Consider the following 18,097-nt stretch of genomic DNA (forward strand, 5'->3'; position numbering starts at 1 on the left):
CACTTGGCAAATGAGGTTCAATGTGGATAAATGTAAAGTTATGCATCTGGGTACTAATAACCTGCATGCGTCGTATGTCTTAGGGGGGATTAAACTGGCAGAGTCACTGGTAGAGAAGGATCTGGGTGTACTTGTAGATCACAGACTACAAAATAGCATGCAATGTCAGGCTGCTGCTTCCAAGGCCGGCAGGATATTGTCATGTATAAAAAAAGGCATGGACTCGAGGGACAGGGACATAATACTCCCCCTTTATAAAGCATTGGTACGGCCTCACCTGGAATATGCTGTTCAGTTTTGGTCGCCTGTCCATAAAAGGGACACTGCGGAGTTGGAAAGGGTGCAGAGACGCGCGACTAAACTAATATGGGGCATGGAACATCTTAGCTATGAGGAGCGATTAAAGGAGTTACAATTGTTTAGTCTTGAGAAGAGACGTTTAAGGGGGGATATGATAAACGTATATAAGTATATAAATGGCCCATACAAAAAATATGGAGAAAAACTGTTCCAGGTTAAACCCCCCCAAAGGACGAGGGGGCACTCCCTCCGTCTGGAGAAGAAAAGGTTTAGTCTAAAGGGGCGGCACGCCTTCTTTACCGTGAGGACTGTGAATTTATGGAACGGTCTACCTCAGGAACTGGTCACAGCAGGAACAATTAACAGCTTTAAAGCAGGGTTAGATACATTCCTGGAACAAAACAACATTAATGCTTATGCAGAATTATAAAACTACATCCCTTTCCCTTATCCCCTTACATCTTTCCCTTCAATCCCCTGGTTGGACTTGATGGACGTATGTCTTTTTTCAACCATACTAACTATGTAACTACATGGCTGACAAGTGTGATCTATGGACAGTTGATGAACCAGGGTGTACCACCCCCTCTTGGGCAACCTTGGAGCTATGAATATGACTTTGGATTTCTCCATACGCATCTTCTGCAGAGTCCTGCTGATCAGAGGGAACGCATAGGCCATTTTGAAGTTCCAACTTTGTTGAAGAGCATCGACACCATCTGGGAGATCACCTGGAAACAGGGAAAATAATTTGTTTACATTCCAATTTTTTCGGATGGCATATAGATCTACTTCTGGTATGTCCCACTTCAAAACCAGCTCCTGAAAAAAAAAACTTGAGTTCCCGTTCTTCTGGATTGATCTGGTGTCTGTTAATCTGCCTGAATATTCTTGCTTCCTTTGAGATTTATAGCAGAAATTGACAATATCTTGTCCTCCGCCCAATCATTTTTTTTTTTTTCAGTCAGTGCTTGTAGGAGACTCTTGTTCCCCTTGAGGATTTAGAAAAGCTACTGTAGTAGCATTGGTGTAAATCTTCACATGATGATTCAGAATGAGATGTTGTGAAGCCTTCAAAGCCTTGAACACAGCTTTAAGTTCTCAGAAATTGGAAGAGCGAGAGAGTTTCCTCTGACCAGGTGCCCTGGAGAAAGATTCTGAACATGTGCTCCCCAACCTTTTTGGCTGGCATCCGTTGTGACTGTCACTGATGGAAGGGGAACCCAGGATACCCCCTTCAGATTTTTGCTCTTCATCCACCATTTGAGAGATTTGACAGTCAGAGGAATCCTCATCTTTACCAGATAACACCGAGAATGATCCCAGACTTTGAGGATTTGTTTCTGAAGACTTCTGGAGTGACAAGTTCCATGGAGCCAAACAGGGACATTGCATTTCTGATGGTAGTCAAGTTTGCTTGATAGAAGATGTAGATTTTCTAGATTAGCGCCGAGACCTTTTCCTCTGGCAGGAAAGTAATTTGCTTGTTTGAATCAAATATTCCTAAAACCATTTTTTTGTCTTGCAGGAAGGAGAATTTCTGGAAGTTTATGATCCAGCCTAAATTCTGTAGAGAGAATTGTTAAAATTGACATGCTGGGACAAGAGCTCTATGGACAGTGCAATAACCAGAAGATCGTCCAGATATGAAATAATTAAAAATTCCTTCTCGTCTCAAGGATGCTACCACTTCTATCATAACTTCGGGATATCCTCAGCCCCAAGGATCTTTATCAAACTGTAGTGCCTCGAGTTGATAGTGGAAGGGCAGATGGTTTTTGTTTACAGCAAATCTCAGAACCTTTTGATGTGTCGGAAAATTGTGGAAATAAGGGTCCCTTAGATCTATTGTTTCCATCCAGGCATTCTGAGGTATAAGGGGACAGCTGTTTTGATTGCTCACAGAGCTAGTAGATCCTGAACCTCCTAAAATTACCGTTTGTTTAGACAATTGGAACCGAGATTTGATGTGCAAAAAGGTTTGAGGTGGAGGAGAGATTCTATCTTGAACCTGTTCTTGATGGAACTTAGAGTGAACTGGTTTCTTGTTATATCCTTCCAGTGACGGTAGAATAGAGTTAGTTGAGAAGAATCCTCAAATGGGAGAGATGTCTGACTACTTTAGCCACCTGTATATTTTAGGAGCTTTGCTGCATAAATCTGTATCTTCACTATTGAATGGGAACCTTGCTCTGAATTCTTTAGCGATCATGACCTTTCTATCAGAATGTTTCCATTCATCCAAGATTAGACTTAAGGTTCTCATGAATAGTGAACATATTTTGTTTCCTAGGTTTTAACCGATGATTTTCAAAATCCCCGCCGCATTAGAAGGAGGAACTTCCGGTCCCAGGCAATCCCACGCGTAACGTGATGTCACACGCAGGCGCCGGAACCACCGGAGAACAGAAAGACCAGTGGGGTATACCTGTGCGCCTGAGGTCCTGCATGCAAACTCTCCCCGCAGTTTTTTTCCCCCCCCGTTTGTCAGAATCGCTGTAACAATCAGCCACCCCTGTGCAAGTCACCTCAAATGTACATGGCGCCCTACTGTGCGCCCGCAGAGCATTTTACGTCCACATATGGGGTATTTCCTAACTCAGGAGAAATTGCGTTACAAATTTTGTTTCCTTTTACCTCTTGTGAAAATGAAAAGTATGGGGCAACACCAGTATGTTAGTGTCCCAAAAATCCCCCCCCCCCCTTCACAACATGATTGAGTAGACCCCAACTTTACCTTTTCATAAAAGTAAAAGCCCCCCAAAATTAGGCAGTTTCTCCTGAGTACGGAAATACCTCTTAACTGTTGCCTTGAAATATGACAGGACTCCAAAGTGAGAGCGCTATGCGCATTTGTGGCCTAAGTTAAGGATTTGCATAGGGACGGACCCGGATGCAAGAATTACACTTGCCTCAAATACCAAAATTACCCTACGGCAGTGTTTCCGTGAACCTCCAGCTGTTGCAAAACTACAACTCCCAGCATGTCCTTTGGCTGTCCGTGCATGCTGGGGGTTGTAGTTTGCAACAGCTGGAGGTACACTGGTTGTGAAACACTGAGTTAGGTGACAAACTTCAGCTGTTGCTAAAACTACAACACAGCATGCAGCAACAGCTGAAGAGCATGCTGGGACTTTTAGTAGTGTGCCTCTAGCGGTAGCATAACTAGAACTCCCAGCATGCCCTTTGGCTGTACATGCTGGGAGTTGTTGCTAAGCAACAGCAGGAGGGAAACAGCGCTTACCTCCTGCTGTTGGATCCCAACACCACAGACCGCCTCCTCAGGAGACCATCGCTGCCACACCGGACCCTGGATGAGCCTCCCCACTCCACCGCCAATCACCCGCTGATGGTCGGTCCAGCCAACTAATCACGCCAACCGTGAGGTGGCAATCGCCGATCTGAATTGACTGCGCTTCATGGCCATCATTGGATTGCAATGGGTGCCTGCTGAATGATTACAGCATGGCATCCTGGGCCGGTCCCCGCCTGGCAGGAACCGGAATTTCCACGGGGGAATGGGTACGCCCTGGGTCCTCAAGTACCAGGATGTCAGGGTGTACCTGTACGCCCTTGGTCCTTAAGGGGTTAAAGGATAAAGCTGATAGTGGCCATTACAACAGCCAGGCAAGTAGGAGAGCTAAGAAGACAGTCTGAGTCAGGACCAACAGAGGAATCTCAGTCAAAGGCTCAAACTGCTGCCTACTCAAAGCATTACAAACTATTGAATGGTCCCAAGCCGGGGTCTTAACACTTGTTGATAACTGCAACCTGTTAACGGATCTAAAAAAAAAAAAAAAATCTAATCCACAGTTGATCAGCAATCCTTTGGCTGAAGAGGGCTTCTAAGGCGGACACCTGAACTTTAAGAGTGGCTGCTCTCAAACCATTCTCAAAGCCCTCCTGAAGAAAGTCCAAGATAACTGCAATGTTAGGTTTGTTAAAGTCTATATTAGCAAGGCCCACTACCTCCAAAAACTTCCTCTATACCTTGAAGTAGATCTTATTTGTCACCGGTTCCTGCTAGCCTGAAGGGTGTCAATTACAGCATCTGAGAGGCCCTTAGATCTAGCATCTCAAAAACCAGGCCGTCAGGTGTAGGCTTCGCACCTTGGAATGTAGTAGCGGACCCGGCATCAGAAGATACAGTATTGTTGGAAGGACCCAAGGGTCTAAAACTGACATGGTCCTGAGGCAGGAGAACCATGCCCTCCGTGACCAGAAGGGGGCGATCAGAATCACTCTCGCCCTGTCCTCCCTGATCTTCTTGATGACCCTAGGTATGAGCACAAGCGAAGGAAAAGCATAAGCCAACTCCCACACCCACTTATGGGACAAGGCATCTACCCCTAAAGGTCTGTCTGACGGGGACTGGGAGAGATTTTTTAACTGTCCTGTCTGGTGGCAAATAAATCCACCTGAGGAGTGCCCCACAGATTGTGATCTTCCGAAAGACTGCTGGGTTTAACCGCCACTCTCCCTGATAAACCTGATGCCTGCTAAAGAAGTCTGCCCTGATGTTTAGCTCTCCCTTCAAATGGATAGCAGAGATGGAATTCACTTGATTCTCGGCCAGAGACAAGATCTGAAGAGATATCATTAAACTATCACTTCTATTAATTATGGATACTGCAGAAGTGTTATCTGAAAGGATCTTAACATCCTGGTCTTTAAATAGAGGGCCCTAAGGCTTGTAAGGCACAAAAAATGGCTAACAACTCCTTGTAGTTAGGAGGAAGTGAGCCTAACAAACATGTCCCAGGAACCCTGAAGGTCTCTATCCCCCACGTGGGCTCCCCACCCCCAGGAACTAGAATCCGTAGTAACTATCAAAGGGCGAATGAACCTTCCAATCTAGCCCCCTCTCTAGGTTAGAATCTACCAACCACCATCCTAGAGAAGCAATTACTGACTGGGGTAGAAGGATAACTTTCTCCAACCCAATGTTTAATCCACAATGCTCATCTGGCTGAATTAACCAGGGCCCCCGACCTAGCTGATAGTCTCAAAGAGTCCGCAGAGGCATCCCCAGAAAGGCGGCCGCCTTTCTAATGGCTGGTAAGGAAGCTAATAGATCCTTCTTAGGGGCATCATTCTGAATGTCAGCTGACAACTGGTCTAACCATACAATAAGGGAGAGGGCGACCGAGGTAGCCCCCGCTGTCTCCCAGGCTCTCAAGGAATCCCTCCACCTTCCTGTCCATTGGGTCCTTAAGCGAACCCAAGTCCTCAAAAGGGTAAATCCCCTTTGTCACTTTAGCAATGGCGACATCTATTTAGGGGTACCTCTATTTTGGGCATCCCAGAATTTAGAGTCCTCCGGGTCAAAAGGGATATTTCCTTTTAAATCGCCCTTGATATAAAACGATTTTTTATCTGGGCACTCCCACTCCCTGGAAATTAACAGAGTTTTATGGAGCGGAAAAACTCTTCGTTTTTAATCTCCAGGCCTTCAAACATGATGATATTCTGGACACATTTTTGTTTCTTTGCTTCTTTCATCCCCATAGATTACCTGACTGTTTATTAATTGGTCAGTGTCCTCCACCAAAAATAAGGTATTGCCAGTGGAATCATCATCCAATGACCTAGAGTCATCTTCTGTGGGGGTTAATAGAAAGAAAGACAAACAAACATCACTATAGGTGGGGGACGGGGAAGGAAAAGAAAAAATTTCAGGAGATCTAGTAATAACAAAATAGTACCTGAACCAGGAGTTCACGTCCACAATATGACCACCTTCCTCCTCTACCCCCAGTGGAGCAGAAGAAAAGGCCCCCGGCTGAGGGGTATTGGTGGTCCCTAGTAACAAACCCTTTAAGGAGGCTTCAATCTGACTCTTAATTTAGTCCTTGAGTTTATGCAGCCAACACTGTTAGTGCAGGCTACACAGTTTGGCTTCTTATAATCCAAGGCTAAACCGGTTCTAAAAATTTTAAAATATACAATAGAAATCAGGGTTTTAAATTTAACACCCCTACCTAACAAAAAAAAAAGATAGAAAATAAGGTACCTGCACATAGCGCATTTCCCGTTCTTACACTTTTTAGAAGCTTTCCTAGGCACATCACCCTAATAAGCCAAAAAAAAAAAAAAAAAAAAAAAAAAAAAAATGACCACTTAACATGTTTTTCAAAACACTCACCCCTCAGCCATTAAATACCATAGATGGAAGTTTGGGAGAATCCATGCGATCCTGCTTGGAATGATCCCCAGAATAACTCATTTTCAGAGATGAACCCCTTCCTTGAAGTCTGCAGTACAGCTTTAACAGCTATCCAGCATGAACACAGGAGGCAGAGTGAAGGAAAAGGAACTCCTTTTAAACCTCCCGCTCTGTAGTCATGTGACCTGGCGTCTAACGTCACCTCCGGCCCGGACTTCCACCTCCCAGCGCACAGAAAGCCCGGCGACTGCGCCGGACCCGCCCCCACAGCCAGCAACACTGGAGCCCGTGACCCCTCACCGGCCAACAAACCAGGTGGGAAAAAAACTTGCGCAACAATGCTCAAACTGTTGTGCGCCATGGCCGAAAGTAACACACTGTCCATGGTGCACGCTAGTAGCAGGGACGGCGCAAGATTTGAAAAAAATCTCAGTTGGGGACATGCTAGAGAGCTCCAAACCAGGAGCTATTGGAGGCACTACTAACCCTGCAACCACAGGGATGAGAATTCTAGGCCTCTTCGCCGTCACCACAACCCCATCAGAGACATTGATCCTCCAGGCTTCCCATTGGGACAGGAAACCACTGAGGCTAGGTAGGGCTGTGCTTCCTTTTATGATCTAGGTTTCCTGTCCCTGGAGGAGGAGTCCATCTCTCTGGTGGTGCAGTCGTGACGGGGGTGGAAAATAGCCTTACACACAGAAGCCAGGTCCATTTCCCACCCCCCATTAAGGCATCATCAACACTGGACATTCAACAAAGTGAGATTTTATTGTTTGAGTAGACACAATTTTCATGAACAATGTGAACACCGCAGAATCTCGTTGAAAACAATAGGACTGCTTCAAACGGAATTACGCTGGCAGAATAGCCCCTGGCTCAAGCATCTGCAGCTCTCCCAAAGAGAGGGCTTGTCAACCACTGCTTCGTGCTGTGGTCAACACAGCTGCATTCATTGGGAGTTGGGGCACTGTGCAGGAGATCACAAGGGGGTCCCAGCGGTTTAAATCCCCATGATTAGGCACTTCTAAATTTTCATTAAACCGGAACACTTTAAGTACAGGTACCTCATCAACTCCCTCCCTAATATAAATTACAAATTATCTCCACTATTTATGCATTTAGTCAAATTGAAAATAAAATTGTAACATGATTTTCTCTCATAAATTCATAATTTGTAGGACATTTTCTGCACATAGCTTCTGAAAATGCCTATTTGCCCACATGATGGGAGCCAGTAGGAAACCAGTTCTTTAACTTACAGGGCATTATAGAAGTTACAGGCCCACTCCATGCCTGCTGAGGATTGCAGCGAGCAGGCAGAATACCACCCTATCAGAAGTGCCAGTATTTGAAAAGTTACACAACAAAAAAAAAAAAACAGTATTCATCTTGGGGTTTATGAGGAATGTGAACTGTAAGGTTTTTCCAGATAAATCTGAATTTGTTTGGCTGGAATGCTCCAATTGGTTCTTCAAGTGCTAGCAGCGAGACGCCGTTGTAACAGTGCTAGCCACGCTAACACTTTACATGCAGTCACAGTTGTACTCTGATTGCATATTGCCAGAACAATAACCTGCTTGACCACTCTCTCATTGGGCATTTCTTTTAACAAACAAATAAGAATTCTGTCAGTTGGTGGCGAAGAGGATTCCCTGTAAATTCTGTATTATATCATTAGTTTCATTGGCATGAACAGTGTCACCTAATCATTGTGTGGGTCACTACCCGCTAGTAGACGTGGGACATCTCAGTGCGGGCTTCTGCGCTCTTACTGTCAAATTAGCAGCCCAAGTTTAAGTCACTAGGCAACTTACTTAAATTGGCACTGTCACCAACTTCATTTTTTGATAGGTTGTAGTACTTATGTACTACAACATCTCTAATATCTTTTTTTTTTCCATTAAAAGGGTTTAATTTAAAAAAACGTCCACTAGGGGTCACCCTAGTGGCCGGCTGCAGCCTGGCGTGCCATCACACCTGAAAAAAGGACTGATTTTGGCCTGGCAATCAGTCCTTTCTCATTTAGGCTGCTCTCGCTCCCTGCCCGTCAGACAGCCGGGAGCGAGCGCATTGGCTCCCCGGCCACTGGCTGGGAGGCCACTCCTCCCGCACATGGTATCGCCGCCGTTGCCCCTGCCGGACTCTGCAGTATCCGTAAGCACAACGGAGGGAATGGGGTATGCGGGAGGGGAGTTGTGATGGAGGGAACGGGGGTTGACTGAGGGAACGGGCTAGCGCCGTAGTGCCGCATTGCACTAACTTATAGTTTATCTATACATGGTGCCTCCAGCTGTTTCACTACTACAACTCCCAGCATGCCCTGACAGCCAATAGATATCAGGGCAAGCTGGGAGTTGTAGTGGTGAAACAGATTGAGGCACCCTGTGTAGATGAACTAAGGGCGGAAGTCCCCCCCCAGCAGGCATCAGTGACATGGTGCCTGCTGGTGAAGTCTGCCTGGTAGTGACTACACTACCAGGCAGACAAAGTTATTTTTAATATAGTAAAAATTAAAAGCAGGGAGGGGGTTAGGGATAGATTGGCAATAGGCAGGGACAGAAAAAATAAATAAAAAAAAAAAAGATGGTGGGAGCTTACCCTTTAAGGCCACTGATCGGAATAGTACTAACTCCAGACCACCACACTAATGGGACTAGAAGGAGCGATCATCTGATAAAAAGCAATACAAAACATTGCTGCTTGTCAGTTTAACACTGACAAGCAGCTTAATAGGATGTGGCCCAACAGGTAGAAGCTGATGACAGACCTGCTATGGTAACCACTAGCACCACACGATCATGTTGCAGGGTGCTGATGGTTGGGCAGTTCACCCTGTGAAACACCTTACATGTAGTTGTTACTATGCGGCAACTGGCTATTTTTATCTGCTGACTTTTTATTTTGTACATTATGGGGGCTGCCATATTGCCGGAGTTGTTTTTAACAGTATTTAGAGACACTTTATGATAATAGGACCTGAACCTTTCCAATGCATTGGAAATGTTATCCGTGACCTTTTCAGGGTCTATTCCCCCCAGCTGTAGATTAGGCTCTGCAGCTCTGAGAAAAGCAGAAAATCCAAGTGAGATACCGAAGTTACGAGGGTGTGGCAGAGGGAGAGTTAAAGTGGTTATTTTTGTAGGCAGCCTGGGAATAATAAAATTACTTAATTACACTGTATAACATCTTTAAAGAGTAATACAGAAGTTATTGAGAATCTGCACACAGGGGTCAGAGCGTTCACATGGAATCCGATAGGGGTTATCCAGGAAAAAGTTTTTTTATATATCAACTGGCTCCAGAAAGTTTAACAGATTTGTAAATTACTTCTGTTTAAAAAATCTTAATCCTTTCAGTACTTATGAGCTTCTGAAGTTAAGGTTGTTCTTTACTGTCTAAGTGCTCTCTGATGACACATGTCTCGGGAACCGCCCAGTTTAGAAGCAAATCCCCATACCAAACCTCTTCTAAACTGGGCGGTTCCCGAGACACGCGTCATCAGAGAGCATTTATAGACAGAAAAGAACAACCTTAACTTCAGAAGATCTTAAGTACTGAAAGGATTAAGATTTTTAAATAGAAGTCATTTACAAATCTGTTTCTTTCTGGAGCCAGTTGATATCTAAAATAAAGTTTTTTTTCCTGGATAACCCCTTTAATCCTGGAGTTCACACTGCACAAGTCAACAAGGAACACTCTTTAGAATGGTTTACACGGCAGAACGTTTGTGGGGAATTGCGCATGAATCTTCCTCATGGGACATTCTACAGCAACAGAGTCCCAGTGATTTCAATTTAATTCTGCTGCGGACATGGAGATTGCGGCGTCCGCAAAAACATTGAACTTGTTTAATGTTTTTTGGGGATTCTGCAAGAAAATGCCCATATAATTGCCATATACGAGACAACATTTAGCAGTCCTAGCACCAGCATGTTCTGCTGGTGCTCCGCACTGAGAATTTTACTATAGCCTACAAGATCTTTTGTTATAGGTCTGTTGTGTCATTCAGGGTTTTTTTTTTTTTTCTTTTTTAATTTTTGGCTGCTGAAATGTACAACTAAATAGCTGTGTTTTACTAGTTTTAAGCATGCCAGTGACCAGGGCAGTATTTACAGCTTGTGTTGTCTTAAGCGCACAGACTAAATATCCCCCACAAGTCTTGGAATTTTAACATGCAAATCAGTCGCAAAAAAAGGTATGCGTGACATGTAGATTTTGTATCTGATTTTCCATGGGATTCGCCCCTATACATAGAACATGGTGAAACCAATTAGAAATCTACAGTGTAATGAGCAGCTGCAAATCTGCAGGTATATTTCTGAAATGTTTCGACCCATGGGGATTCAAACAGAGGTGGACTATAAAATTGATACAGAGCACATCACATACTGAAGTCAACCAATAATTGCATGGCTTTCAATAAGAGGTAGTCTAGGGACTGTTTCTTTTAGGAAGTCTCTGCTGTTATATCTTGTCTGGACAGGCACTTGTGTGCAGGGGGTTTTTTGTTTTTAAATACTGGCATTAGAATATTAACAAGTAGTCCTGAATACCCATTTAATTGTTCTAATCCACTAACTGATTTAAGGAGGAAAAGTTAGACAATCGCAACATAATCCCTATACTAAGCTATTTAATAGTAGATCAACAAGAACATACAAAAAGTAAGGACACAAAACATACCCACTCACAGTCCATGCCAAGTACCGGGTACACATCAAGATCTTTCTGTAATAAAGGCCACACCATATCCCATTCTTCAGCCTTAGAGACAATCTTCACTTCAGCCTGTAGGATTTTCTCCACTGAAAACAGAGTGCACTCTTTTTCAAAAGGTTGCTGTACACTGTGATCTGAGTCTTTGACTTCTGCGGTCAATCCAGTACACAAGTCCTTCTGATCAACATTAGTATACAGATGCCGCCTTCGGTGTTTAATAAGCTTCCACAAAATGAGGCATCCTACTGTAGTACCCACCAGAGAGGCGACACCAAGGGTTAAGCCTGCATGCCTGGGCATTCTGCTGAAATACCTGTTAAACAGTAAACAAGTCAATCACAAATTATATATAATTCGACTGCATCATTCTGCTTTTGAACTGTAAGGCTGGAATTACATGTAGCAGCAATGTGTCACATGGCAACATTGTTAGAGTTTCTGCAATGAGATTACTTACTGCTCTGTTTTCAAAGATGGATTCTCAGGCTAGGGTTACAGTCAACTTTCAGTCCTACTGACCGACTTAAAACTATTGAGTCCTGGCTGCAGTCCATAATAAGCTCTGTGTGCTGCTAAGGACAATGTTCACACATTCAGAATTTCCATGCAGAATTCATCCGGGGATTACAGAGCAGCAGAGTCCCATTGTTTTCAATTCTGCTGCTCTGTGCACACAGCGGAATTTCCACACCAGATGTTTCAAGCATGGAAATTCCGGTTTCCGTGTCCACATTAAGAATTAACTTTTACATTTTGCCTACTTCGCACGGAATGCATAGCCATCTATGAAACTGCACATTCCCGTCCAGTCGCAGTCTCCGGAATGTCTGCACAGATATTTTCAGATCGGACTTTCAGGAAGCATGAACATAGCCTAAGGATAGGTTCACACTGGAATTTCTGGGCAGAATTTCTGCTGGAGATGGAGCCGGCGGCATTAGGATGGCCCGGACTACATTGCCGTCCCCATAGAGGGCAATGTATTTCTGAGCAGATCTCCCAAAAGATCCACCCAGAAATGCATTGCAGTCTATGGGGGCCGAAATGCAGTCCGCTTGGTCCTAGTGCCGCCGTCTTGATCTCTGGCAGTAATTCTGCAGTGTGAACACAGCCTTAGAGTCTCAGACACTGCTGAACAGATTCTTAAAGCCAGCAGAAAAATGTTCACTGCCGAGACCGCTTATTGGCTGCGATGGTCACCTGACATCCACTGCTCCTGTAAGAGCATCCACTACCGACAATGTGGGATCAGTGCAGGAAAGGCGGCACATGAAACCGTGGGGGTTACTTAAGTGATCCCAACAGTTTTTTCCCTCAGGTTTTGCACCCAAATTGTGTCTCATGCACCAGAATTTGCAACCAAAAAACTAACCAGCTCCCATTTCACTCAGAAAACCTGAAAAAAAGGAAGTGACTGCCAGGAAAATGGGTGCCCTCGACGAAAAAAAAATAAATAAATAAAAACCTTTAAAGTAAAGCCATAAAGTTAAAGTGTCAGTGTCATTTAGAACAACTTTTGAAATGTTAGTGATGTTAAAGGTTTGACTGGTCAGTGCAGAGATCCCCACCGATCATTCGAGTGAGCAGAGTAGCAGCAGTAATGCACTTCATTCCCTTTTGGTTGCTATCTCCATCCAGTTGCACAAGACTGGTTCAGTTCTAAGCCTACAGGGCATGTCCAGGATGGAGATCGGAATGAACAGCACATAAGTGTGCACTTCTCCTTGCTCGTTCTAGTGATCAGTGGACGTCTCAGGTTTTGATTTGTCAGTTTCTTGAAAATGCTAAGTTAACCTGCCTAAACACTTTGCTTTTTTAAACTGATGGACGACAACTACAAACAGAACTTCTGATTTGTACAATACTTAACCAGACCTGCATGGGGCCTAACTTACACCTCTCAATTGTCTTTAACCCCTTAAGGACACCTCCTGTTTTGGCCTTGTGGACACATTGTTGGGGGAAACTCACTTTTTAGTATGCTTACTCTTATAAATTGCCTTATTCTGACCCCTATAACTTATTTTTCTGTAAGTGAGATTGATAAGGATGACCCTTATGATTACTGATATATATGCCAATATGCTGCAGAAAAACCTTTTCCTTTGAGACATATAAGCTTGCTATTTGCTTGTAACTAAGATGAAGACAGCTTGATAAAGGCTGCCTGCGTGCAGCTGAAACGTTGCCTTGATGTTTGAATTGGAATAAAGCCACATTCACTTTTCATCTTACTGGAGTGCTACAGTCTTCTCCTTTCTAAGATGAAGACTGGAGATGAGCGAACTTACAGTAAATTCGATTCGTCACGAACTTCTCGGCTCAGCAGTTGATGACTTATCCTGCATAAATTAGTTCAGCCTTCAGGTGCTCCGGTGGGCTGGATAAGGTGGATACATTCCTAGGAAAGTCTCCTAGGATTGTATCCACCTTTTCCAGCCCACGGGAGCACCTGAAAGCTGAATTTATGCAGGAAAAGTCATCAACTGCCGAGCCGAGAAGTTTGTGACGAATCGAATTTACTGTAAATTCGCTCATCTCTAATGAAGACCTTTGGATGAGGCCAGAAGAAGCAATATCAAGAAAAGGTTGGAAGCAAGAGTCAAAACATATGACCAAATATAGAATGTGCAGATACAGCCGGAATTTTCTGGTAGAATAGGGAAAAGGCAACATAAGTGACCAATGGCTGAGAAAAATGAATACTTAATATGCTAATATATACAGATGCAATACTCAAATAACCATTCAAAATAGAACATGATGATTTTGACATGATCACTAACTTTTTTTGTCAAATGTAAAAACCAATGTACTTCCGTATAACAAAACAGAACTCCTTGGGACAGTTTCTTAGCCAGTATGCTGAGGAGATGTATACCAACATTTTGTCTGGTGTTTATTTCTTGTGTTGACACTCAGCAATATACAGCGGCAGTCATGTACATTTTAAGGCCTAACCAGCAGCCAACCTTGACAAGATCATTTGTTGCACCATTATCTGTAGTTTGTATTAGTACCATCTTTATTTTGATGGGACTTTTTGATCACCTTTTAGTCATTTTTCTTTTAAACAAGTGACGTGACCAAAAATCACTTTGATCTGAAAGCATCTGTGGCCTTTGGCCCCCTCACATTTACGCCATTCACCGTGAATGATCAAACATTTTAATAGCTCAGACCATCCTGCATGCAGCAATAGGTGCTTTATGGGAAAAGGTGGAATTTTCTATATAATTGGAAAAAAAAATAAAAAAAAATGTTTATTTTACACATAGGGGACTATTATATGCCATCATTGGATTGCATTCCCTGTACAATGCTATTGCATACAGGGAGATAGACACTCCACTAAGGTAGAGTCAGGCTGAGTAGAGTATATGGTCAGCATGAGGATAGATAAGAGACCTCTGGACACCATTTTAACACATTAGATCCCCACGATGCTGCAGGGGTGTGATGAGCAATCATAACCAACCGGCAATTGTCCTTCAGCATTTAGATGGTGTGATTGGCAATGACCACAGCATCTAAAGGGTTAATGGCAGACATCAGCATAACCACTGATGTCCACCATTAGTGGCAAGTCCACAGCTGCTGATAACTGCGTTTCATGGATGTTGAGCACAACATACATGTTACGACACTGCACCATGTACCAGAATACTGTAACGTACATGTGGGTCACTAGTACTCTAGGGGTTAAGCATCCTATGCAAATGCTTCACGTTTACAAACTGTATGTGACCACAAGAGGGCAAAAAAGTGCTTAGACTTCAACCAATGTAATTTCTTAAGGGGTAACTAATTTGAGGGGGATCCAACCAAGTCTAGTAGTGTTTGGACACCCCACAGAGAACAAAGTGACAGCCACACATGCAGGCAAAGACACCATTCTGTAAACATCTGACCACCATTCTCAGGATCAGTGGAAGGCCCAGTGGTTGGCAGCTAATTAGTTACCCTGAGGATAGGGGTTAACTTCTGATGTTGTGATAAGCCCTTTACCTGCCAACAACAGATGAGAGAAATTCACTATTAAATCAATACCCATAAACAAGGGGGGGGGGGGGGGTGGGGCAGGCAGAAATTACTTAGGGTAGGTTCATACTACCCTATTAGTTTTATCCCTTGGCATTCCAGTAGAAACCCAAGTCTATATATACTGTTGCCAGGAGCTGTGGACCACGTTGATTTCTATGGCAATATAGGTTATAGAGTCAGCATTTTCTTTCACTACAGTAAAAATAGTCTATATATTCCAAACAGCCATAGAAGTCAAAGGGTCCACTGCTCCTGTTACCTGTACATGACTATAAGACCACAAATAGTATGAACCTAGCCCAAGGTAAATGTTATGTATGCCCCCAATTAAATCCCCTATTTAGGAGTTCTTGAAGAAAGCAGTCTGGGCAGCCAATGCATTGCTGTGCTCTCCAACCAGGGGGCCTCCAGCTGTTGCAAAACTACAACTCCCAGCATGCCCGGAGAACCTTCTGCCACAGCTGGAGAAACCCTGGTTGGAAAACTCTGCTTCAGCTTTTTGTAAACTAAAGGCGCACAGGACATGCAGAGTTTTCCCCAACAGCTAGAGAGCCATCATGTGGTAGGGGATGGGGACTCTTACCGCATAGTACTCTGAGTAACACGTGAATTGGCAGAATTACCAATCACACTACAGACGCTAGGAATTAATAAAAACACGCAAACGAGCACAACAAGAAACCACAACACACGGGGGACAAGACTTACACGCCGCCTGCGTTCCACCGCCTTCACCACACTACTTCCTTTTTCCTGGAATGACGTCAGCGCGTACGATGCGTAAGCTCCTCTTATACTTAACGCGAGGTTTTGTTAACCCCTACCCGTCTAGCACGAGAGTTGATTGGAAAAATCACTTACTGGACAGTTTCTCATCGTGGAAATGAAACTAAATTGTTGTTTCCAAAGTTTTATTGTTGCAGTAACATATTTTGGGCATAACCCTTCGTCAGATTGGCAGCCCTACCCGAAATGCATTATGGTAAAAATAAAACTTTGGAAGCAACAATTTAGTTTCATTCTGTGCTTTCCACGTTGTTGCACCGCCAACAGAGGGAATTCTTCTACACTTTGGTTTCTGACTTATGCAGAGTGGAACCTTATACTCTAAATCTACAGGGTGAAATGCGCTTAAAAGTGGTCCCTCAACATACGATGGTAATCCGTTCCAAATGGACCATCGTTTGTTGGAACCATCGTATGTTGAGGGATCCGTGCAATGTAAAGTATAGGACAGTGGTCTACAACCTGCGGACCTCCAGATGTTGCAAAACTACAACACCCAGCATGCCCGGACAGCCAACGGCTGTCCGGGCATGCTGGGAGTTGTACTTTTGTAACATCTGGAGGTCCGCAGGTTGAAGACCTCTGGTATTGGTGGTTATGCTCACGTGTCCCCGCCGCTCCGGACCGTCACCGCTGCCCTGGATGTCGCCTTCCATTGCTGTTGCCGCGTCCCCGGGGTGTCCCCGACGCTCCAGGAAAGGCCTCTGCTTCCCCAGCATCCTCGCTCTCCGTCGCCGCCATCACGTCGCTACACACGCCGCTCCTATTGGATGACGGGACGGCGTGGGCAGCGACGTGATGACGACGATGGAGAGTGCCGACGATGCAGGGGATCGTGAAGAGGACGCGCCGGAGCCCCGAGGACAGGTAAGTGATCTTCAGTGGACCACACGGGGCACCGTAAACGGCTATCCGGTGGCAGCTGGAGTAGTCTGCGCTGCCGGATAGCCGTTTCTTCGATGGCCCGACATACAAAGCATCGTATGTTGATGCTGCCTTCAACATGCGATGGCCTCTGAGAGGCCATCATATGTTGAAATGATCGTATGTCGGGGCCATCGTAGGTCGGGGGGGTCACTGTATATGGCTCCAGGTGAGCAGCATATAGAAATGTTATCTACCCCACATTGTCTATGTTTAATGCACTTGGCACTGGCCGCTGCTGTTTCTTTTTTTTCCCCTTCTATACATCGATAGCAATGATGTAGATGGTTAAAACTTAATTCATTCGATATGTATTATAAGATTAACCCCTTAAGGACTCAGCGTTTTTCCGTTTTTGCTAACGTTTTTCCGTTTTCTAAAAATCATAACGCTTTCAATTTTGCACATAAAATTCCGTATGATGGCTTATTTTTTGCACCACCAATTCTACTTTGCAGTGACATCAGTCATTTTACCCAAAAATCCACAGTGAAACAGAAAAAAAAATTCATTGTGCGACAAAATTGAAGAAAAAATTATTTTGTTAATTTTTGGGGCTTCCATTTCTATGACGTGCATTTTTCGGTAAAAATGACACCTTATCATTATTCTGTAGGTCCATACGGTTAAAATGATACCCTACTTATATAGGTTTGATTTTGTCGTACAAAAAAATCATAACTACATGCAGGAAAATTTATACGTAAAAAATTCTCATCTTCTGACCCCTATAACTTTAAAATTTTTCTGCGTACGGGACGGTATGAGGGATTATTTTTTGCGCCGTGTTTTGAAGTTTTTATTGGTACCATTTTTGTATTGATCGGACTTTTTGATCGCTTTTTATTCATTTTTTCATGATATAAAAAGTTACCAAAAATCACTCTGGACTTTGGAATTTTTTTGCGCGTACGCCATTGACCGTGCGGTTTAATTAACTATATATTTTTATAGTTTGGACATTTTTGCACGCGGCGATACCATATATGTTTATTTACACAGTTTTTTTTATGGGAAAAGGGGGGTGATTCAAAATTTTATTAGGGAAGGGGTTGAAGGGGTATTCCAGGCCAAAACTTTTTTAAATATATCAACTGGCTGAGGAAAGTTAAACAGATTTGCAAATTGCTTCTATTAAAAAATCTTAATCCTTCC

General features: G+C 43.8%; 1 protein-coding gene across 4 annotated transcripts in view; it reads right to left on the reverse strand.

The window, feature by feature from the left end:
• The window catches only part of EXD2 (exonuclease 3'-5' domain containing 2), a 67,602-nt gene that overhangs the window by 25,356 nt on the left and 24,149 nt on the right, over nucleotides 1-18,097 (reverse strand). For 2 of the 4 annotated variants that reach the window (XM_056547048.1, XM_056547049.1), the window contains exon 2: nucleotides 11,153-11,501. In XM_056547048.1, the coding sequence (XP_056403023.1) occupies nucleotides 11,153-11,501 (349 nt within the window). The other 2 variants (XM_056547050.1, XM_056547051.1) reach the window with 2 other exon arrangements.

The sequence above is a fragment of the Hyla sarda genome, chromosome 11, assembly GCF_029499605.1.
Source record: "Hyla sarda isolate aHylSar1 chromosome 11, aHylSar1.hap1, whole genome shotgun sequence".
NCBI lineage: Eukaryota > Metazoa > Chordata > Amphibia > Anura > Hylidae > Hyla > Hyla sarda.